We start from the raw sequence: 17,646 nt of genomic DNA, 5'->3' as shown, positions 1-17,646 counted from the left end.
TTTTTGTGATTTTACATTCCACAATGCCTGGATAATAACGTAGTAAATAATGTGTTGGACAAATTCTAATAAAAATGGCAGGGGCAGATTTTTTGTTTATTCAAACATAAACAATCCCATCTGTCCTATAAATCATTTTTATGTCCCGTTGTGTCCTTATAATTATGATTATTTTATTTTTCTGTGTATTTTGATTCAGATGTCAAAACTATTACTATTATTCAGATGTCATGAACCCCCATGGTATCGACTTTCATTTTTATTATGCCGTTCAAATGGCCCCATCCTGTGGCGAGATTGCAAAGGTGCAGTTAAATGCAGGATACTGGGAATTGTAATTATCAAGGGAATAAAATAATATTCAGTCATAATTCGGCAGCCGCAATGAAATGCTTGTATACAATGTGTAGAAACTCCCACAAGATATGCTTTATCAGAAGTTGCAACAAAAAAGACTGGTGTGTAGTATTTACAGGCAACTTTTCTCATTTAGGCTACAAATACTTCGTTCTCCATTTCATATCAACTTGTAGTTATTTGAATACAGCGGATAACCAATCACGAAACGCATCGCCGTTTGATAAACCCAATAACGACTCAGTTTCTGTAATATCTCGTCTGACTGATATCCACTGTAAACGTGTAGTTGTATTTTCCACCCACTTTTCCGTCCAATCAGTTCCACGGGGCGGGCTCTAACAGTATTCTAGACAAAATGGCGGATGTTGTTATTTTGCCGCAGGGTCAGCGCTAATCGAAGTTCACCTTTTCTCCGATTTACCTTTAGAAATTACACAAAAATAATACTTGGGAATAACATCCGTCGTTGTAAGATTTGGTGAGGTGAACTACAATGAAAGGCAAAGAAAGGTCGCCGATTAAAAAACGTTCTCGCGCTTTGGACGATATCCGAGACAGGGGAGGAGGCCATCCGCCCAGCAAGAAAATGGGGGCTCTCTCGGTTTCTAGCGGGAGCAATAATGGAAATAGTTCCACCAAAAGTGACGGAGGATCTACAAGAAGGAGTTTGTTGGGAGAGAAGAGAGATAGAGATTTTGACGGTCATGTATCTAGTCGAACCGGCGGCAGTAATCACAACGTTAGTTATCCCGGCGCGGTTGTTAGCTCTATCGGCAAGAACCACAACCTGGGTTTAGCACTCGATTTAACCACGGCAAGAATGAGTAATTCTCGCGGCGAACGTCCTCCGCCTCCTCCTACAAACAACGAGAGTGAGTACAAAACTCTAAAAATCAGTGAACTGGGTACTCAGTTGAGCGACGAAGACATAGAAGACGGACTTTTCCACGAATTCAAAAAATTCGGCGACGTAAGTGTCAAAATAAGCCGCAGCAACGACGAGAGAATTGCATTTGTCAACTTCCGAAAGCCCGAGGATGCCAGAGCAGCAAAACACGCCAGGGGCAGGTTAGTGCTGTATGACCGTCCACTGAAAATCGATGCAGTGTACATCAATAGAAGAAGAAGTCGATCACCAGTTGAGAGAGTTGACAGGGACCCGTATGTTGCCCCAGGCCACAGACACTTGCACACCCAGAGACCCCTTTCACCTTCAGGGCTTGGATACAGAGACTACAGGCTACAGCAGCTGGCTCTCGGCCGCCTCCCCCCTCCCCCACCTCCCCCTTTGCCCAGAGACCTAGAACGGGAGAGAGAGTTAGCCTTTTTTGAAGCCAGGGCACGTCCAGGCCCAGCGTTTATTACAGAAAGAGCAGCTGCCTTCCGCGAGGAGGACTTCATCTCTCCGGAGGACGACCAGAGAGCTAACAGGACATTGTTTCTCGGCAACTTGGACATCACAGTCACCGAGACGGACCTGAGGAGGGTGTTCGACCGATTCGGTGTGATCACAGAGGTGGATATAAAACCCACCCGGGGACAGACCAGCACGTACGGGTTTCTCAAGTTCGAGAACCTGGACATGGCCCATCGCGCCAAGCTCACCATGTCCGGAAAGATAGTGGGCCGAAACCCCATCAAGATTGGCTACGGCAAGGCCACGCCCACCACGCGCCTATGGGTGGGCGGCCTGGGGCCCTGGGTGCCCCTGGCTGCACTGGCCAGAGAGTTTGACCGCTTTGGCACCATAAGGACCATTGACTATAGGAAAGGGGACACCTGGGCCTACATCCAGTACGAGAGCTTGGATGCTGCTCAGGCGGCGTGCACTCACATGCGTGGCTTCCCTCTGGGTGGGCCCGAGAGGAGACTCCGGGTGGACTTTGCAGACACTGAGCTCCGCTACCAGCAGCAGTTCCTCCAGCCTCTCCCCCTGTTTGACATGTTGGGTGAGTCTTTTGTCCACCGTGCCGCGCCGGAGCCCCTGCGGGTCAGGGAGAGGACTACGCCTCCACTCCACTTCCGAGAGAGGGAGCTGGGCTTCCCTGGGGCAGAGTGGCCCCCCAACCCGGCCATGCGGGAGCGGGTGAGGCCGGGGGCCTTCGATCCGCTGGATCACCTGGAGCGGGACCGCCGGCCCGTTGGCCGGGAGCCCTGGTCTCTGGAGCGTGAGTTGGCGGGGCGCGGCGACCCAGGGCGGAAACGGCGCCCCGTGGATGACAGCCGCCACCTTGACGTTTCTCCGGAGAGCATTGACCGCGCAGCGCGGCGGCGCCGGGGCGGCCCTTCGCCGGACGGCAGCCCCGACGGGGGGCGCTTCAGTGACACGGAGCGCTCCCTGCGTGGCGGCGACAGGCTGTCCCCTGTGCGAGATCGCCGCCCCAGCGCGGAGCGTCCTGGCGGCGGGGACAGGAGACTGAAGAGCCAGGCGAGCCTCGCGGAGAGAGGGGCCTCCTGCAGTAGCCTCACACCTTCGGCTGGGGAGAGGAAACGCAAAGCCGGCGACAACGGCAGCGCCAAAGCAGCCGGGGCTAAGAGGGATCGCTCCTCAGACCAGGCCGGGGCCAAGGGCGGGGCCAAGGGCGGGGCCAAGCTGGGACTGGCCTGGCATGGCATGCTGCTCCTGAAAAACAGCAACTTCCCTGCCAACATGCACCTCCTCGAGGGCCACCAGGGGGTGGCCAAGGACCTGCTCACCGACGGCGCCACCGGCCGACCGGTGGGGGAGCTGAAGATCACCCAGCGCCTGCGCCTCGACCAGCCCAAACTCGACGAGGTGTCCCGACGCATCAAAGCTGCCGGCCCGGCTGGCTACGCGGTTCTCCTGGCGGTTCCCGGCTCCGGCGGAGAGGACGCGTCAGCGACGGACCCGGCCATTTCGACACAGCGTCCCCTCCGCAACCTGGTGTCGTACCTGAAACAGAAGCAGGCCGCCGGGGTGATCAGCCTGCCCGTCGGCGGCAGCCGGGATAAGGAGCACCAGGGGGTTCTACACGCGTTCCCGCCCTGTGAGTTCTCCCAGCAGTTCATTGACGCCTCGGCCAAAGCCCTGGCCAAAACCGAGGAGGACTACCTGGTGATGGTCGTGGTGCGCGGAGCATCATAAATGCAGTCTTGTCGGAGAGAGAGGAAGCAGGAAGCAAATCATCCCTGATGTTGTAAACAAAAAAACAAAACGTGTCTGTAACTACTAGTGCATGCTGTGTGTTCTGCTAAATGGGGTCTCTACTGGGGAGTAGTGTCATAGGGGAGGGGAGGGGCGGGACGGGGGGGGTGGTTTAGGTAGGCTAGGTTATGTGACTATTGGTTCTGCAACAGCAACAGAAATTTAAATTGCCCCCTTTAAAGTCAACAACTTTGGAACCCTGTTTTATAAAGGGTGTGCTAATTTCAAACCGACGTGCACAGAAACCATTCAATGGGTGTTTTATGAAAAAGGGGGATATTCATTGGAATTTGACGTTAACATTAGCTTGAAATGAGGTACAAAGGAACCCTTCTGTGTTTTCATTCAGGAAAACTTGAACCACTAAGAAGTAGAGTACAAGTCAACTCCATGGTTTAGTCCACTATTTATTTGGTCGACGTGTTATAAAAACAGACTGTAATGCTTATTACAATCAGTTGGTGTTCATTTAGAGTTAATTATATATTTTTCTTGCATAATATTCTCGATGCCCTTCGTTAAAAGTACAGAATTCTGAAAAATTAAGGGTGGGATGTCTTACTTGACAGTCTTCCATATTGATAAGAATGGACTTCCCGTCTTTGCCCGTACGTAGGCTATTCTTTGGTTTGTTTTGTCCTATATTACTGGTTAGGTAGTCCAGTATGGTCAATCAATGGTTCATGAACACTACAAAACAGTTTGAGATGTAATGAAGGCTTGAATACCTAGATATGGGTTCAGTATAACTTTCCTGTTTGACAACAGTAAGTTCAGTTGCTTTCCATATGTATTTTAATGTTTAAGCCAGAAATGTTTGGGTATATTGAGATGTTAAATGAGGAATACATAAAAGGCTTTGCCCTGCTAATCTAGTTGAACCATAAATACATTGATGCGATAAAGAGCCAAATGAGACTAAAATATAAAGTAGATTTTATTGTGTGCACTTTCTTTCGCACCACTTGAACTTTGGTAGTACCTTGTGACCTATAACCTTTCACCTACAGTGTGTGATAAAGTTACACTAGAGAAGAACAAACAAGACTTGGAAGCTCTTTTTGTTATTGACATTTGTGGTCTGGTTCAATATGCCAATGTTTGTTGCCAAGTTTGTGTGAACATGATGGTAATGTTGATCCTTATTATCAAGTTAAAAAAAAAGTTTTTTTGGCATATACCCTGGTCATTTTGGGGTATTTTTGATAAGTTGTAGTGCTAGTATTTTTAGTAGATTTCAGAAGTAATGTTCCTCATGTAAGCCAGCTGCCGACAGTTTGATTTTTAGGACTTTATAGTATGTTGCCATTATTATCAATGTTATTTTTTTTGTTTTTTTTGTTTTAAAAAAAAAAGGAAAACTGAGTTGTGGCTTAAGGTGAGGTTGATTTGCTTTATCTTTTGATAAACAGAAACAAACGTGTATTTTCCCTCAAAGTTCTCCAGGAATTGTGGAATCTCTAAAGCTTCAACATCAGAGGAAGTCTGAGGAGGAGGAAACAACTTAGTATTGGTCCGTTTTCGCAGAGACGCTGTGTCTCTTTTGTGTTCTGTATTTAAGTGGAATTCTATGACCCTCATTCTTTGTGCTCTGTACCTGATTTCATTGGAAAGACAAGACACGGAAAGTCATCTTACCACACACAGCTTACTGCCAAGCTGTTTAACACACTCAGAGAAAGCGTGCATTTACGCACGTCGTTGTCCTCCGAATATCAATAAATTGTTTCATTTGAGGGAAACCTGTTTCTGCCGTGGAAATGAATTGGAGAAAACTGACTACGTCCTCTGTTTTGTCCCGCAGAAGGAATTGTTTATCGCTTTGAGTTGTCGCACAAGAGAAGGGAGCCAAGCGCCTCTTTGCTGATGGTTAGAGTTCCACGGAGACTAGGAGGGAGACCTCGGCGTTTGTCCGTCGATGATCGTGGTTGTGTGTGTGTGTGTGTGTGTGTGTGTTTTCTCACACGCACTCATACGTTTCGGGATCCGTCAATGTTCTGGTGAGCTATCCGGAGGGGTTCAGGAGTTGTTGCTAAGTAGCGTAACTATTGCCCCTGTCAGTTCCTTGGTTCCCTCCACCACAGGGCCCCCACACCCCACTCCACACCACTGTGGTAGTTCTACCGGTCTGTCAGGTCACCACCGTGGGGCAGGATCGATCAAGGAGCCCCCCCCCCACCCACCCCCCCCGTGGTGCCTGCTCTGTTCGTGCCCTGGTTGTTTTCAGACGCCAGCCGCTGTCCTGCTGCTTGGCGTTCTGACACACTCACTGGTTGTGGGGCGCGTGAGCAGGGCTGGAGTGAAGCAGCAGGCCCCGCCCCCTTTCATTTCATGTTCCTCGCCGAGGTTTGAGTCTTCACGCGCTGGATTCACTGCAGGCTCCCGTGACCCCTTGCCTTCACTGTTGTCGTCAACAGGATTCCGTTTAGTGCGCTTTGATCCCACCCCGAGGTCTGTTTTCTCTGGGCCGTGTCCTCCTCGGTTCCCCACACAAGCAGAGGGGAGGTCCTGCCACAGGCTGTACATGCATGACGCTCCTACCCTGGGCTAGCACGCCTAGCAGCTCCTCCGGTACCTCCGAGCTGTTGCGCTGCTGAGGGAGTCACGTTGACCTGTGACCTTTCATCGTTTCCTCAGTTCTCCCAGAAGAACGAATATTTGTTGCCATCACAATTTTGATTTCTTCACTTTATGATTTGACTCCCGTGTAAGCGGTGATTGGATCGTGGAATCGCCCTTTTCGAATAGGAATATTGTTTATTGTTTATTCGTTGAATCTTTTCCTGAAGGAAAGGAACTGGGAAAGGGAGGCTGTTCTGCTGAGGTTCCCCCTCACATCATCGCCCCTGCATTCCACACGAACAAGAGAACAAAGCAAAAAAGGCACAAAAAAATTTGCAATTTGACAGTCAACATTCCTGCACGTTTTAAAAAGGAAGCATATTGTTTTTATTTTGTATTTTGTGACAGTTCAACCAAAACGCACCTTTTGTTTTAAAGAGTCCATCTTATGAAGAAATATTTAATTTTACTTATTTCCCATAGCTCCCCTAGTACAAGTGCTTCAGTGCCTACCACCAGCACAAGGTAGAATAATTGTGTAGTTTAAATCCCAACGGCCTTTGGTGCTGAAAACCCAAACCGCCAACTGAAGAAAAGCCGCCCTCTAGAGGATCAGAAAGGAACTGCATGACAACATGACACATGGGCAATGCCGCAGTTGACAGCTAGGACAACAGGACCCTGGAGGCTTCCGTCGCCACAGTAATGCCTCAACAAGCCACTCCACTGCTAACACAGAGACAAAAGGCTTGATGTCGTTACTTCAGGACCCGTTGATTGGTAAGGAGAATAAATGCTGCTGGCCAGGCCTGTATCGTATAAGCATGAAAGAAGCCGAGGTACGTATATTACCAGTATTATGTTAAAGTAAGTATGGTACAATATAAGGGGTTCCTCTGTTTGTACCTACAGGGCATTAGGTCTAGCTTGGTAGGCCGCTCTATATACAACCTCAAATGGATTTTCAGTGTTATGAGTTAGGCCAGAGCTCACCGCTGCAACTTTTATTCCTGTTGTGGAATATGAGCAGTACCAGTACTTACTTTATTCTGTAGTTAAATCTCCAGTGGTACACTAAACACTGTAGTTTAATTATCAATATAAAATTAAACACTGACTGTAGTTAAATCACCAATACTATACTAAACAATAGTAGTTAAATCACTAATACTATACTAAACACTACTAGTAGTTAAATCACCAATACTATACTAAACACTATCAGTAGTGAAATCACTAATACTATACTAAACGCTACTAGTAGTTAAATCACCAGTACTATACTAAACACTAGCTGTAGTTAAATAAGCAATACTATACTAAATTCTAGCTGTAGTTAAATCACCAATATAACATTAAACACTGTAGTTAAATCACCAATACTATACTAAACAATAGTAGTTAAATCACCAATACTACACTAAACAATAGTAGTTAAATCACCAATACTATACTAAACACTAGCTGTATTTAATTTACCAATACTATATATTTTACAAACGTAAAGGCTGACGTGGAGCATGAAGAACAGCCAAACTCTGATTCTCAATTTGAAAACACAACAGATGTGCCTTCACAGTCAATACATGACTCCCTGTGTAATGCTACAGTATCCAGGACAGTGGATGACTCTTTACACTCACTCCTTCAGTATCCAGGACAGGGGATGACTCTTTTTACACTCACTCCTTCAGTATCCAGGACAGGGGATGACTCTGTATACTCACTCCTTCAGTATCCAGGACAGGGGATGACTCTTTTTACACTCACTCCCTCAGTGTCCAGGACAGGGGATGACTCTTTTTACACTCACTCCCTCAGTGTCCAGGACAGGGGATGACTCTTTTTACATTCACTCCCTCAGTGTCCAGGACAGTGGATGACTCTTTACACTCACTCCCTCAGTGTCCAGGACAGGGGATGACTCTTTACACTCACTCCCTCGGTGTCCAGAACACGGGATGACTCTTTACACTCCCTCAGTGTCCAGGACAGGAGGGCTTATACACTGAGGAGCATAAGCTGGCCAATCAGGTTGAGAGAAGGATGATCTGGCCAATTGGCAGCCTTCTTTCATAAATATTTTGAATGACCTGTATACACCCACACCATTCTGTTGTTGGGATTGTCCTGCAACATCGCAACACATTTTGAACCATTTAGTTTTGCAAAGAAAAGTATTTCACATGTAAAGGAATTTAGGTCAAATTTCATAGAAATACAGAAACTGACAATATACCAGCCATGTTGGCAAAAATTCAAGCTTTATGGTCTACACCTACTATCCTATTAAGTAGCCTGGGTGGTTGTAGTCTGCAAGACAAAGGAAATTCTCTAATTCAGTTTTAAACCCTGATAATATCTAAACGGCGACATGACCTTAACCTCTGGCCTATGATGAGAACCAAAATCCCTGAGCCTTGCGTGTGAAGTACAACAAATGCAAATGAGCCTGTAGAAGACAAATCAAGGAGAGGCTGTAGAGAAAAATAGTTTATTGTAAGCATAATCCAGAGAATATTAACTCTAAAGCTCGTAATCCAGGAAGTCCCATTTCAGGCCCATTTAAGCTCACCACATGCTAAGTATGTAGGCTAGAAGGGTTAGTGCTATCCTGGATCCTGAGGCGTCTCTACCAGTAACCCCTACCCGTAACCTTGAAATCTTATTCTGTTAACTAATGACAGGATAATGTTGATTTATCCTATGCTTGTATTTGTGATCAAGTACATGGGAGAGAAAAAAATGACACCAAATAAATGTTAGTTTAAAAAAATGCCATGAAGTTTGACATAATTCTCCTGAGGATCAGCTGACCAATCAGTCGCCTAGAGAATGATGAACTGGCCAATAAAGCGGTCTACTTGCAAAAGTATTTTTTTAAAAAACATTTTAAGAGGAAAACTATTTCACTCATATTGTCATTCTAGGTTATATTGTATAGAAATCTACAAACACTGGGCAGTCACGTTTACACGCACAACTTCAATCCAGTGACATTATTGTTTGGAGACTTATATTCCAGCTGGATAGTGGAATATTGTTCTCTGAGCCGTAGATTAAATCCTACTATAAACCAGATGGTGTGAAACCAGGATGCTGATGGATGAGGTATATGAGACTGTGTACCGCGGGTAGGAGATCACCACACTTTTTACTGCCCTAATTACCTTGGCAACTGGTTCATAAGAGCAATGAGGCATCTTTGGTGTTTGTGGTATAATGCCAGTATAGCACGGCTAAGCACTAAGTCCATGCACTCCATGACACATCATGCATAAGAACAGCACTTGGCCAAAGGGTGTCGGTGTTACGACTAATGTCTCTGAGTGTGATTCCAGCTCCAGACGGAAACTATGAAACCCAGGTACCAGAAGGACTGTGCGTATGGTAAGCTCTGTACGAGGAAGGTAAGTTACACGGTAGACAGTGTCATCACCAAGTCCTGAAGGCCCTGGCATTGGCTGCAGGTTGGATGAGTAGATTTGCCCATTTTGGGCAAGCCCAAGACCATCTCCCGCAGTTTCTTCCTTGCCCAGGGGACTTCGGCCTTTGAAGGCAACCTCTGATTGAGCTGGCGGGCGGAGTTCACTGTGTATGTAATGTTTGGGATTGCAGCTACGTTGCCTTCAAATGCCACAATGCCTTCAACCTGCGTGTGAAATCGTGGCTTGGGCAACGGAAAGTCACAAAATGGACCACAAATACCTGTTGTTTTCAATTCTGTTGTTCTCTGTGCAGGACCTCTTCTGGAAGACCACCCAAGACACTGGCATACCTCAGACTGATACAAGTAAGTACTGCAATCCAATTACTAGATGTTACTCTATCGCAGTGTTTCATTGCAAGACACGCAGGCCGCAATTAGAAATGTAGTGCTGTTAAATGTAGAAATCCTTTCACCTTGTCACTTTGACCGTGTCCCAATTTACTGTACCAGGCAAAGTTATGGACACATCTGCCCATTCACTTAAATGGGTAACTGTCTGAACCTTTGACTGGTGCTGTATGTATGTACAATAGACATCTGTATAAATATAAATGGATTTGATATGAGTGTCAACGTTACTTATATATAATGGTCTGATATACATAGTTTTTGTATTGTTAATTGGTTCTCAATTAAAGTGATTTTGATGGAACAGAATTTGTGTGTGAAAATTATTTTCTCTAGATATCATAATGTAAACAGAAATGATCCTATCAGACCTGACCCTGCCTTTCGCATGACTTTATTGAAGCAGATTTTACAGTCTGTTAAAAGGTGTACAAAAATTGCAAAAGAAACTGCACATTTACACGCTAGTCAGGAAATGACTGTTACGAATGTGATTGGTTAAGCAAGGTTTTCTAGTAACCTTTAATCAAACATTACACCTGGCTGAAACCTACATTCATGTGAAAGCTGTCATCTTGGCAATAGAGGTTGAACAAGACATTATTATTATTGCAATCTGAATATAATTGAAACATCCACATCATGCACATATTTAACATAAGTAGATGTTGCCAATATATACCTGCACAGTCACTTTGCTTGGTGACTATTCGTGTCCATGGGTTGCACATTTCAAATACATCTACTGAGAACAAATCTTGTAGAAAATGCTTCTTTAAACATAGTAAACAATCGTTCCTATAATTATTATTATAGGTGTAAACTGTATGTTTAAAAGGGCATGGAAAAGGTTGGGCCCCTACTATAATACACAACACAGGCTTCAGGAAAGACAAAAATGTCATAACAATTCACTTTCAAAGGTAGACTCAGCATAATGAGGTTGCCACTAGCAGCGCCACAGGTATTGTGGGAGGTCCCAGACTGCTTGTACAGTCACACGGTCTCTGCTCAGGTGCCCTGTTCTCCCTTCGCACTGTTCCGTGTGACGGCCAAAATCTGGGTTCAACGCTCTTCGTTTGTCCCGTGGAACATCGACCCAATATGCATCCTTGTTTTCTGCAGCCGCGGGATTTCCCCGACACCACCGTCAAAGCGGCAACATATTTTTAACACATGATTCATTATATTGGTTGCCCTCAATCGCTTCTTGGAAATCTTACTCAAAGGCAGCGAACGCTTGCTTGGTCCCAAACGGCCCCGTTATTCCTGGAGAACTACGCCGAGCCAGAACCTGTGGGACTCTGGTCAAAAGTAGTGCTCGACAGGGGGAATAGTGTGCCTTTCTGGACTTGGAACACAGAGCTCTCTGGGCAACCATTTCAGGAGCGAGTAGGACTGTTGTGTGCGCATAACGGTGTACGGCACAATGTCCTGAAACAATGCAAAGCTGTGCAGGCAGCCAGGCTGTCTGAGGGACTTTGTGAGAGTGCATTGAGGAGGAAGAGAGATTTGGTGCTAGTTAATGATGCCGCATTCTTTGAGCCGAAGCCTTTTTGCGCCAATAGAGGGCGGTAGAAAACAAACATAAAAATAAGTTCACATCTGCGGTTCATGAACAGTTATTTTTGTGCCTGGAACCAAGAACTGGTCAGCAATAACCCATGGACAAGCACAGTTCCACACACCGAATACTGAACTAGGCTACATTCTGTATCCAGGCAACAAAGCATACAGAAGACAATGTGGTGAAGGACAGTGAAGTAACCAAAATGTTTTATGTAGTATTCCTGTAGAATACCTGTATGAAAATGTTGAGCTAATATTCATCTAGTACTGTATTATACTTAGTATCTCTTCAGAGGTTTTGTGGTGTAGATTATGAATGTGTCTTTGGCTCACATTAAACAGGAAAGTTAGTAAAGATACAACTCTTCATAATAAAGGCAAATCGTGGTGATAAACAATTGACAAGACTCACAAAACAAAAACCGATTTACAGCATAAAAAATATCTATAAAACAAGTAAAAACTTTTTTTTTTCATCCGCTGTCATTTGTTGCATTGCCATTCCGATTGCCCGGGGAAGCCTGCAGAAGCCCACAACAGCCTTTCATGTAATCTCCCTACAGTCTCTAGTGTGTTGGTAGTGCCAGCTAAAGAAGATATATTATGTAGGTTGTAGTCGGCAAATCACTGTCCGAGTGCCTAGTCCTGGTAACTGATTGGCACTCAGCAAACAGAGCGTCTGTCCTCCAAAAGCACTTGGTTACAGTTTACACAGTAAAACGGCCCCAACTGACACGGCCGTCCACCACGTATATGTACGCAGTGAACCCCGGCGTTTCATCCTGTTTGATCCGTTCCACCAGCATGGAGCTTGGTCCTTGCCTGCTTCGACGGGGCGATTTTCACACCGAATGCTGACACGACGGCAGAAAACAATCTGACGCAGACGCCTTATGGTACTATAGAAATAGGACTGATCGGTGGGGATGGAGATCCAGTCCACCAGTTGGCTATAGCGACTGGGCCTGGGAAAGAGGGTTCTGTGGCATAATATTTCTTTTTGGGGGGGGAACCCCCCCCCGTCCCCCCTTGTCCCAGATCATATGGTTCATGTACATATACAAGTTGTTTGGTTTGTGGTAAATAAGCCAAACCATTTACAAAAGGCCTGTTTCTGTGTAAAGGTACACCGGGCGTCTGTTGAACAGGGCTCATCTCCGGGTTGTGCCCGCAGGGTGTTATGGTTTCTACCTGTAACACACGGGCAATCGTTTGTGATTGAAGAGAGAACTGTGGCTGTGTTGTGTCAGAGGTTACGTTCCATTCAATACAGTATTCCGGTCACATTAGTCAACACTACATTGGGTGTCTGTATCAGGTTGTTGGCCGACCTGGCAGCACCGATTCACCAAATCAAATTCAATATGTACAGTATGTAAATGTATTTGACAATAGAAGGTGATTCTGATTTCTGTAGCAGGTGTGAGGTGAAGCCATAGAGGACATGGGGGATCAAACGACACTGTATTAGTTAAAATTTGGTTTATATTCAAAACTTTACTAAACAAGATATTCTGTTCCTTGCCGTTTTATGGACTGCTTTAAAACATATCCACAACCAGTAGGCTATTCATTTTGCTGTGGTAGCATAATTGCTGCAGTGAGGTTCATAGGATTTCTCTGAAGCTGCAGGGTCATTTCAGTCCATCCCAAAACAAAGGTTGACTTAAGTCCAACTGTCACAGTTGGCAAATGGAGGACCATCCTTTATATTAAGGAGAGAATTAGACTGAGAGCAGCCAACACAGACCTCCCTCTACACAGTCAAATGTGTCTCAAGCAACACTAAGGTTGTGGGTTCGATTCCTGCTGGGATATTATAGGGGGAAAAAATCATAGAAAAATGGACTTGCTGTACTGTAAGTCTGGGAATTGCTTTGGAAAATTGTCAAGTGTCCCCTGAATGGCACATATCAGGAACTGGAAGCCAACCCAGCCCTCCACAGCCTTAATGCCAAGCTGACTGAAAAGACCTGGGCACTATGGTAACGTCCCAGCAAACACAAAATGTTCTAAGAACCTTGGAAGTTGCTGAATCGTGGTGGACCCCCAATGGTTATTTGGCATGCAGTCTTCCCATAACGTCCAAGAAACCAAATGCACTGGCTAGGGTGAGGCAGCCCTTTCTAGACCACGCCATTGCCGTCCTTCTGGACAGGAAGCTCTGCCTCTGGGCAGAAACAGCCGTTGGTCTTCCAGCTGGTGTCAGTGTTTTGCGCCTCCCGTTTCTTCCTCCTGCTCTCCCACCTCCTCGCTACTGGTTCCAGGAAGAGAGAGATGGAGGAGAGCAGATAACACACCCCAGCCAGGTAGAAGGAGCAGTCATAGGTCTGGGTGTAGTCGTATAGGAAACCTGCACCAACAGGAGAGACAAGAAAGACCGTTAATGACCGTTCACAGCGGTGTTGTTAGGTCGGCGAGGATTCCGGGAATCCAGGCGAGGATCTTTCAGGGAGAGCTCCAGGTCATTTGAGTCCAAAGAATTCCAATAAACTAAGATGAAGATGTCTGCTTGTTTTGGAGCTGACTTTAACACAGCTGGAAATACGCAGACAAACGCACTGGGAAACATGCTGAGAAACACGCGCAACGAGAGCTGATGTTGTCATAGTGGCCCGTTTCAATTGTGCACAGTTGCGTCTTCTATAACAGTTCCCAAAACCACATTTTACTGTAGCCTCTATCCGATGATACGGATGCTTTACTAATAAGAAAGGAGACACCGGCAGGAGAGACAGGGCAGGACATTAGCAATGTAATTCAAGGACAGAAAATCCCCACACGCCCGCCAACTCCATAAGTTAGAATGTAAATGGAGGAGATGGCTCATAACGTCACCGGTTGCCTCAATGTGAGAGAAAATTTGCACGCAGATATAGAATTACTAGAATTGTTAGATTCTATTTTTATGAGCAGACAAACACACAGGTGACTCTGAGCACCATGGGAAGCCGGTCATCGTGGCATGGGCAAAGGTTGACGCCACGTCACACAGTCGAGAGGATCTTAACACTATCGTAACACTATCCTTACCTGGGCCACTCCAAACTAAAGGCCTCGGGCATTTTAAAAGGGCTGCCTATTTTCAGTGAAACATAGGGTGACCACGACGTGCATTGAATAAGTCAAATTTCATGTAATGCCAGATCTCCGTTGGTCACAAAAGTTCTCGAGGTAACCAGCCTGGAGGAGGATGACGGTTGACCAGCCCAGCCCAGCCCAGCCCAGTCCAGTGGGAGGTGGATAGCTAACACTGCTTGTATTCACAGGAAGGGGGTTTCTTTGTGTGTCAGGCCATGTATAACTTGCATGTCGAGGGGAGGGGTTAGTGAGGGAAGCTAACATAGCATGTATAGCTAGCTGGAAGTGGAGTCGTGTGTGTTTGCATGTCATGGCATGCATAGATGGTTAAAGGGGTTTGGGAGGGAAGCTAACATAATATGTATAGCTAGCTGGAAGTGGAGTTGTGTGTATTTTCATGTCATGGCATGCATAGATGATTAAAGGGGTTTGGGAGGGAGGCTAACATAGCATGTATAGCTAGCTGGAAGTGGAGTTGTGGGTATTTTCATGTCATGGCATGCATAGATGATTAAAGGGGTTTGGGAGGGAGGCTAACATAGCATGTATAGCTAGCTGGAAGTGGAGTTGTGGGTGTTTGCGAGTCATGGCATGCATAGCTGGTTAAAGGGAAAGCTAAAATATTATGTATAGCTAGCAGGTTGTGTGAGTGTGTGCGTGTGCGCGTGGGTCATGAAGGACTGCAGTGAGCTGAGTTCACGCTGTAGGGCTAGCAGCATGGACGGCTAACACAGCCCTCTATTTCCGGACCCCAATGACCTTGGAATGCAGATCCCTTCTCAACTTTCAGAACCGAGACCCTCCCAACCTACCCCTCCCCCCAAAAAAACTCCCTCCCTGTAAATGTAAATCTTCTCCTATGCATTATGGTGAAAGGTCACCAGTGATGAGAGCATGCAGTGTTGTTTTCTTTCCTGGAAATAAGTACACTAGAATTCTTAGAACACATTTTAAACATGTAAAATTAGTACGCTGCTATTCTTAGAACACATTCTAATCATGTGAATGAGGTGTTTTGCAACGGTAAAAGGGATTCCCTCCCATGGACTGCCATTGAAAGTCACAAGTAAAAGGGATGCCTTTTTTATTGCATGGAAATGGGTATGTTGTATGTCACACTTCGACAGTGTGAAGGGGATATATACATCAGATGTATCTCTAAACCCCTGGATGGAGTATAGGTCTCAGTAAAGTTACATTTAGTCTAGTAGACTAGGTAAGACTTGCGCACAATAGTTTAGATCAGACCTGGGCAAGTTAAGGCATTGAGTCATTCTATCTGGCCCGCGATACATCCAAAACGTTTACAATAATTAAAAAAAATCCTGAAGAGGTCCGCAAATTACGTAACTTTATTTACTGTTGGATATTTATTTTTCTAATTAAAAGTCCTGTGGCACTCCCATTAAGTACAGCAGTATTATACTGTCTGTTCAAAATACCTTTAAGTTGAAACAAGGTATTTGCGTTTGCCTGCCATTATAACAGTTGTTAACAGAAAATACAAAAAACATTAAAATTAAGTTCAATTATGAAAACGGTGTTGCATGCAAAATAAATAAGCATGCATATAATATGCATGTTAACAGAGTTAGCTATGTTGTGTGTTTTTTAGGCATGTTGGTTAAAAAAGTAATCTGGCCCACGATGCTCTCTGGCATTTTCAGTGTGTCCCCCCTGTGAAAAATATTGCCCACCCCTGGTTTAGATTATAAACAAAAACAGATGGAACAGAAGTGAATCACTCTTCTTCCAGAACGTCTTGATTTGTGTGAGCACTGCAAACCCCAGAACCACCTAGTGACCTGGGCCTGGATTCACAGTCCAGGAGAGATCAAAACCCTTGGATGTCGACATGGTAACTATGGGCTGTTTATAGCACAAGGCTGTGCTAGCTGACTGAAAACAAACAGACTGTGTGTGTGTGTTATATTCCCTCACCTGCAAGCGGAGGTCCGGTGAGACAGCCTAGGCCTACAAAGAACATGGAGAATCCCATTGAGTTGTTCAGCTTTTCTTGTCCAACCAGGTCCACCTGAAGAGGGTCGGAATAAGGAAAATTACATTATACGCCGTCTTCACTCCCCGGCATATGTTACTAGACAAACTAGAACCATTACACCAAATGTACACCTACATGGACAGTAAGTAAGAGCATAATGTTACTTAGGTATCTTGTGTAAAAGCAATACTGCAAAGTAATGTGTATGTTATGTGTACCACTAGGTTGACGAGAAAGTGGGTCCTGCCTGAGGTAAATTAGGGACTGCTGTAGTCACGCACGCACGCACACAAACACACACGCTAGATCACTAGGAACAGCTGTGGCCATTCAAACAGGATCCTCGTCCAGACCTAACAGAGAGAACCAGTTGACCCTGGGGGACTCCCTGGACGTATATTATCCATGGACGTTATATAATGTCTGGTTGTATATAATGTCTGGACGTATATAATCCCTGGACGTTATATAATGTCTGGTTGTATATAATGTCTGGACGTATATAATCCCTGGACGTTATATAATGTCTGGTTGTATATAATGTCTGGACGTATATAATCCCTGGACGTATCCTGCTTAATCACCCAGTACTGACCTTAAAAAACAACATATTCATATTTGTAGATCAGTTTGTCAGCATGTCTGTTAGTTTGTCAGTTTGTCAACATGTCTGTTAGTTTGTCAGTTTGTCAGCATGTCTGTTAGTTTGTCAGTTTGTCAGCATGTCTGTTAGTTTGTCTGTTAGTTTGTCAGTTTGTCACCATGTCAGTTTGTCTGTCACCATGTCAGTTTGTCTGTTAGTTTGTCAACATGTCTGTTAGTTTGTCAGTTTGTCAGCATGTCTGTTAGCTTGTCTGTTAGTTTGTCACCATGTCAGTTTGTCTGTCACCATGTCAGTTTGTCTGTTAGTTTGTCACCATGTCAGTTAGTTTGTCAGTTTGTCAACATGTCTGTTAGTTTGTCAGTTTGTCAACATGTGTATTAGTTTGTCACCATGTCAGTTAGTTTGTCAGTTTGTCAACATGCCAGTTACTTTGTCAGTTTGTCAACTTCCCTGTTAGTTTGTCA

General features: G+C 45.3%; 2 protein-coding genes across 3 annotated transcripts in view; one reads left to right on the top strand and one right to left on the bottom strand.

The window, feature by feature from the left end:
• Nucleotides 1–704: 704 nt before the first annotated feature.
• rbm15 (RNA binding motif protein 15) lies at nt 705–5,268 on the top strand. Its single transcript, XM_010902413.4, has one exon. The coding sequence runs from the start codon at nt 854–856 to the stop codon at nt 3,464–3,466; it is 2,613 nt and encodes an 870-aa protein (XP_010900715.1). The 5' UTR covers nt 705–853; the 3' UTR covers nt 3,467–5,268.
• A 5,036-nt stretch (nt 5,269–10,304) lies between these two features.
• slc16a4 (solute carrier family 16 member 4) overlaps nt 10,305–17,646 on the bottom strand; it is a 32,248-nt gene continuing 24,906 nt past the window's right edge. For both annotated transcript variants that reach the window (XM_010902411.3, XM_010902412.3), the window contains 2 exons: nt 16,518–16,611; nt 10,305–13,848 (listed from right to left, as the gene is read on the bottom strand). In XM_010902411.3, the coding sequence (XP_010900713.1) occupies nt 13,622–13,848; nt 16,518–16,611 (321 nt within the window). In that variant the 3' untranslated portion in view covers nt 10,305–13,621. The remainder of the gene's footprint in view (nt 13,849–16,517; nt 16,612–17,646) is intronic.

The sequence above is a fragment of the Esox lucius genome, chromosome 12, assembly GCF_011004845.1.
Source record: "Esox lucius isolate fEsoLuc1 chromosome 12, fEsoLuc1.pri, whole genome shotgun sequence".
Lineage (NCBI taxonomy): Eukaryota > Metazoa > Chordata > Actinopteri > Esociformes > Esocidae > Esox > Esox lucius.
Note: the sequence above shows the minus strand (reverse complement) of the source record. Positions and strands in the feature narration are given on the sequence as shown.

Excerpts from the sequence above, each read along its gene's own strand:
- rbm15 (XM_010902413.4), top strand. The coding sequence starts at position 854 with ATGAAAGGCAAAGAAAGGTCGCCGATTAAAAAACGTTCTCGCGCTTTG.